General features: G+C 52.6%; 1 protein-coding gene across 4 annotated transcripts in view; it reads right to left on the minus strand.

Moving 5' to 3' along the window:
• PLEKHG4 (pleckstrin homology and RhoGEF domain containing G4) overlaps positions 1-6,116 on the minus strand; it is an 89,993-nt gene extending 83,877 nt beyond the window's left edge. For 2 of the 4 annotated variants that reach the window (XM_057413886.1, XM_057413885.1), the window contains exon 1: positions 5,594-6,115. In XM_057413886.1, the coding sequence (XP_057269869.1) occupies positions 5,594-5,596 (3 nt within the window). In that variant the 5' untranslated portion in view covers positions 5,597-6,115. Of the gene's footprint in view, positions 1-5,593 lie in introns of all 4 variants that reach the window. The other 2 variants (XM_057413887.1, XM_057413883.1) reach the window with 1 other exon arrangement.
• Between the last annotated feature and the right edge of the window lie 282 nt (positions 6,117-6,398).

Genomic DNA, 6,398 nt, shown 5'->3' on the forward strand with positions numbered 1-6,398 from the left:
CATTCAAATGAATGGCTGGTTTCTGGAGCAAAGGTTCACCCTAGGCATCCCAGCCTGATGGCAGGATGGTAAATCTAAGCAGACAGAAACACCTCCAGATTCATTCTGTGCTGCTTTGATCTTGGAAGCTCCAGCCTGGTGTCCAGTGATGCAAAAAATGGATCCGTATGAAGCCAGTCAGAAGCACTCTTTTTTCTGATGAATAACTAGGCCAGCCAACAGCAACGAGGCAGAGAAGTATTAGCGTGGTCAAACCCTCAGAGTCAACAGGGGCACCTCCATTCACTTCTCTGAGTTGCAACTCAAGTGTCCTGGGTGGTGGAGAAAGCGCAGAGCACCCGACCACCAGAAGCAGGCAGCTTACCCCAGCAGCATATCCTGGCTTTTTTAATGCTCTTCAGCCAGCAAAACACCTGATCCTGATGCTACTATTTTCTTTTTCACAGGTTGGCTACACTGAGGTCTGCAGGACAGGAACAGGGGGTTCCTCCATGAGTTAGAAAGGCAGGAGCAGGAACAAAAGGGGCTCTGATACTGAATGTCAACAGGTGGGCTGAGTTTATAGCTTACGCAGAACACCCCTTGACTGCTGTAAGAAATTTTTTAGCACTTTGGTACTAAAGGGGCCTGTAGCCCCCTGCATCTGTCATTCCCACCCACACTCAGGACCAATGCTCAGCTTGAGGCTGTGCCCATAGCCTGTAGAATAATAGGATCAACCAGGTTGAAAAAGACCTTCAAGATCATCAGGGCCAACCGTTCCCCAGCACTGCCAAGGCCACCACTGAACCATGTCACTGAGGGCCTCATCTACATGGTTTGTGAACACTTCCAGGGATGGTGACTCCACCACTGCCCTGGGCAGCCTGTTCCAATGCTGACCACCCTCAGGGGAAGAAATTGTTCCTAATCTCCAGTCTAAACCTTCTGCTGCACAAATTGAGGCCATTTCCTCTTGTCCTATCCCTTGTTCCTTAGGGGCAGAGACCAGCCACCTCCTGGCTCCATCCTCCTTTCAGGCAGTTGTAGAGAGCGATAAGGACCCCCTAAGCCTTATCTTTTCCAGAAGATGGTTTGGTTTTGCACAGATCAATCACAGACAGGGTCACATTTGAGGTGAAGCTAGAACATTAGGCTCTAAGGGCCAAGTGGCTGTGATGTGCTCTGGGATTTAGCAGCAGACATGCTGGCTCTCTTTTCAGAAGCAACCGGCAGCAGGATGCTTGCAAAGCTCTCGTGTTATGATATCTTCTGCTGGCAAGGCATGTCCTCAGGGCTGACTGTGATATGGCCAGCAACATGACCAGAGGTGGTTCTGGTACAGGATGCTGAGTCTCACTCACTCAGCATACAGTCCTCCTTGGACACCTGCAGTATCTCACTATAAACATGCCTTGTCTTGCATTCCCACCTGGTACTAGAACCCATTTGGTGGTTACTGGGAGGAGACACATGGATGCAGTTAGCCTGGCACCTACATTTAGCCATTATTTTATTGCTGCAATGAACAGCGTGTTCACCTGCCTAGTGTTTTTGCAAAGAAGCTGGGTAAAATGCACAAATTGCCATCCTTGTTACCCCAGAGAAGCTTTCAAACAACTTCCATGTGCTCAGGATTACATCTCTGGGCTTCGTCTGTGTTCCAACAGCTCATGGCTTTGGCACAGAAATAAAAATAGAAGATCCCCAATGCATAAAGCTCTTTGTGATTCCCAGACTCATTTCCTTCCCACCCTAGGAGAAGACATAACCAGAGGATAAAAGAAAGACTATGCTCTCTGCTGAAACCTCCCTCCCACCAGCACAGAGATGCCACCCGAACTTCCATGCAGGAAGACACCACCATTTCCACATCTTAAGATACCCATGGGCTGTGCTCTACACATCTATGTGATAACTGGAGCCTTGGAGCATGCCACCATGTGAGAGCAGCAGCCCAGGCAAGTCCGAAGTGCACAGCTGCGAGAGCCTCACCAGATTCACATGCTGGGTCCACAGTCCCCCAGCTACCATTAAAGAGCAGCAGCAGTCCCTCTAGCAAGGGCAGAAAAGCACTCCTGGGCTCACTGCCCAACCACAGCAGCTTTCTGGAAAGGAAGATGTCCCTCACAACCCCCTCTTTGCCTCCAGCCAACCCACCCAAGAGTACTCAAAAATGCTTCTCAGGTGGGGTGGTCTGGCCGTATGTCCTGACCATCTCCTGTGCCCCATCTGGCAGCAGGTAAACCCCACTCCCCCTCCCAGTGAGGAGAAATATCCACCAGGGCATCAGGGCAGATCCCCAGCCAGCAAAGCAATGGGTAGACAAGCAGGGTAGAGCCCAGCCAAGCCCCTGCCTTGCTCACACCAAGCGGTTTTCACAGTTGCAAAGGTCAGTTCTAAGTGGAAGTGGGATACTTTGGCTTAAGGTATCTTAATCATAGAATCATAGAATATTTAGGGTTGGAAAGGACCTTAAGATCATCTAGTTCCAACCCCCCTGCCATGGGCAGGGACACTTCACACTAAGCCATCTCACCCAAGGCCTCGTCCAACCTGGCCTTGAACACTGCCAGGGATGGAGCATTCACAACTTCCCTGGGCAACCTATTCCAGTGCCTCACCGCCCTTACAGTAAAGAATTTCTTCCTTATATCCAATCTAAACTTCCCCTGTTTAAGTTTTAACCCATTGCCCCTTGTCCTGTCATTACAGTCCCTAACGAAGAGTCCCTCTCCAGCATCCCTATAGGCCCCCTTCAGATGCTGGAAGGCTGCTATGAGGTCCCCACACAGCCTTCTCTTCTCAGGCTAAACAATCCCCAGCTTTCTCAGCCTGTCTTCATATGGGAGGTGCTCCAGTCCCCTGATCATCCTCTTGGCCCTCCTCTGGACTTGCTCCAACCATTCCATGTCCTTTTTATGTTGAGGACACCAGAACTGTGCACAATGCTCCAAGTGAGGTCTCACAAGAGCAGAGCAGAGAGGGGCAGGATCACCTCCTTCGACCTGCTGTCACGCTTCTTTTGATGCAGCCCAGGATGCAGTTGGCTTTCTGGGCTGCGAGCGCACACTGAAGCTGGCTCATGTTCATTTTCTCATCGACCAACACCCCCAAGTCCTTCTCCACAGGGCTGCTCTGAATCTCTTCTCCACCCAACCTGTAGCTGTGCCTGGGATTGCTCTGACCCAGGTGTAGGACCTTGCACTTGGCATGGTTAAGCTTCATAAGGTTGGCATCAGCCCACCTCACAAGTGCGTCAGGGTCCCTCTGGATGGCATTCCTTCCCTCCAGCGTTATCAACCGAACCACACATCTGGGTGTCATCGGCAAACTTCCTGAGGCCCACTCAATCCCACTGTCCATGTCACCAACGAAGATGTTGAACAAGACCAGTCCCAACAGTGATCCCTGAGAGACACCATTCATTACTGGTCTCCAGGCAGACATTAAGCTATTGACCACAACTCCTTGCGTGCGGCCATCCAGCCAGCTCTTTATGCACCGAGCGGTCCATCCATCAAATTGATGTCTCTCCAATTTAGAGACAAGGATGTCGTGTGGGACAGTGTTGAACGCTTTGCAGAAGTCCAGGCAGATGATGTCAACTGCTCTATCCCTGTCCATGTGGTGCTTTAAGCATCTTCCAGCTGCAGCAACCCTACACACACACATCATTCCTTACACTGAAACACAACTGGCCCTGTGAAGAGGAATCACCTGCCTCACACAGGACATGGCAGCCAGCAGTTGCACAGTGCCAGACTTCCACCAGGAGCCAAGCTTCTGAGAGTCCTGCAGGCTGCCAGAGGCCATAGGGATGTCTGACACAGGCAACACACTGACCCACATTCACTTAGAGCCCAAATCTTATGCTTGCAGGGTATGTTGGATTCACCAGGACACCAAAAACCCAAGACAAACAGAACAGCTTAGAGCTACAGTCACAGCTGAGCTGCTCAGAGATACACCTCCTGAAATGCAGACTGGTCTAGCACAGTGTTGAGAGCATACCCTTGCCATGGATGAGATTTCCATCGTGTGGCCAGTGCCCATTGCTGTATCTTTGGCAGTTTGGTTTCTGGTTCCCGCTCCTTGCAGCGGCCAAGCCTGAACTCAGCACCCAAGAAGCACAATCCCTCCTCAGCAGCAAGGCATGGTTCCCACACACCCGCAACCCACCATGGACCTGGACTGGCTGTAGCACTGCTTACACAGAGGCTCCACATACACAACCATGCTCCAGACATCTTTTGCATCACACATTAAAACAAGGTGAAGGAGAGCCTAAACTGGAGAGTCTGGGAATCAGAAAGTCACCTCCAAACTGCAGGATCTGGTCTCTTGCCGGAGCAGAACTCCAGTCTCTACAGCAGAGTGCATTCCTTAGGACTGCAAGGGATGGCAGAACGCATCCTTTAGGACTGCACCCACTCTGCTCAGACCCAAACAGTGCTCTTCTTTGATTGCAGCTTCATAGCACAAGCAGAACAGACCAAAGCATGCCAGGGACACACTAGGCATGGGGTGAGGAAAAGGGTTCTCCTTACTGGAGTGGAAGAGTGGGAGAAGCAAGATGCCTCCAGGCCTTCACAGCAGGATGGGAGAGGAGAGCACACCACAGAGTTGACATGGGCATGTGAGGGTACAGAGAGCGACAGGGTCCTCTGCAGAGGAGCTGGAGAGTGGCAAAGGGGAATGACATGGGTCTGAATTTAAGCTCAGGCTTAAAAATCCAGAAGTTGGGCAACTCATCCTCCAGTGAAAGCCAACCTTCTCCAGGCTCAGAAGCTGGAGTCTTAAAAAGGAGCAAGTCACTGCTAGCCACAGCAGCCATACAAGCTGTTTGTCCCCCTCATGTACTTTGCTCCCTCTGCTGTGGAGAAGCAGGCCATGACACAGCAGGACACATCCAGGATATTTAGGGCTGCTGGGCACATGGATCCTAGCCTGAGCACAAGGAACAGACTATCAGAAGCCAGATTGCTGCTCAGTGGCATCTCACCACAGGTCCCTCCAGCCTCTGCCAAACCCAGGCAGGGCACCTTGTTTGCAGGCAATGCCTGCAGACCCTGCAGCCCCTGCAGGGGAAACAGGGCTCTCTGCTCCCATCTGGGCTCAACAGCCTCTCTCCTTCTCAGACAAGGATCCCCACATGCAGAATTCCACTCAGAAAGGGCAGGATCTGTGCCCGGCTCCAGGGGTTTCCGTGAGCCCCTGAATGCCTCCCTAGGCAGAAGAAAAGCCGATGCTCTCCCCTTCCTTGGCCTCTGCAAGAAGGCAGTGCCCACAGCCCCAGGGCAAGGGCAGGAGGAGAGCCCAGCATCTAGGCAGCCCAACAGACAGGGCCTTGCCGACCTGCCCCATCCCAGCTCCTCACTCCAGGGCTGCACCCCTATAGGTACTACCCCGCAGTGCCAATGAGAGCCCCGTGTCCCTGCAGCCACCGTCAGCGTCTGGACCCAGGGCACAATGTGCTAGTAGAGTAACGGGAAGTCCCAGAAGAGCTGTTTCCCACTCCCAACATGAGCCGTGTGCTGGCTCCAGGAAGGCTGCCCCACAGCAGCTCCATCCCGTGCCCGTGGTGAAGAGCCCTCCGCAGACATTTCCTTACCATGTTCCCAGCCTCCTTTACTCCCCCTCACTTCCAAAGGCAGCATTTCTTCTCCTTTTCCTCCATGTGTGCAACGCAGTGTCTCCTCTCCCCGCCGAGGACGTGAACCACCGGAGCACTTCGAGTTCTGGACTGTAATCCAAGCCCTCACCGCCCCCAGCACAGCTCCAACTAATCTAACTCATGACACTACCGGGGCTGAGCAGGGGACCTCCAAGGTTTCTCTGACAGCCAACTCCAGAGGGGCATAGCGAGTGCAGGTTGCTGCCTCCCCCAGCCTTGTGGGGACCTCGGGGACATGGGCAGAGACAGCAGCACTCACCGGCTGCTGGTTACAGCACTGCTGCTATCTGCTGTGTCCCTCAAGAGCACGCTTCAGCCTCTCCACAGACCTGCTTAATGCAGATGCTTTGTGGCAGGGAGCTGCCTTTGCCCGGGAAAGGCTGAATAGCTGCTGGAGGAGAATAAGCCCATGGCAGGCATCCTGAGGTCTCAAGCTTCCCAAAGAGGTTTCCAGCAAAATCCTCTCCCCTGCCTCCTCTTGGCTCGCTTTTCTCTAAGTCCAGAGGCTTCTCCACTCTGTGAGATCCTCGGGCAGAGCTGCAGGTTAAGCAAAGTGCTGAGAAATACAAAAAGAGTGCTCTGAAATTTTGTGTTGCTAAGATCTAGAAGGAAAACAGAGAGGCAGTGACCGCTTCAGGCAACAGCGACAAACTACACTGGTATCAGGCGGGAGATGGAGACCTCACCCCCTCCCAAAGGAGGAAGTAATTTAACATGGCAAGTTTCTCCACCCCTCCATTAA

This window comes from Pezoporus wallicus, unplaced genomic scaffold (assembly GCF_028554395.1).
Source record: "Pezoporus wallicus isolate ANWC-B61680 ecotype Strahan unplaced genomic scaffold, APGP_CSIRO_Pwel_v1 contig_6364, whole genome shotgun sequence".
NCBI lineage: Eukaryota > Metazoa > Chordata > Aves > Psittaciformes > Psittacidae > Pezoporus > Pezoporus wallicus.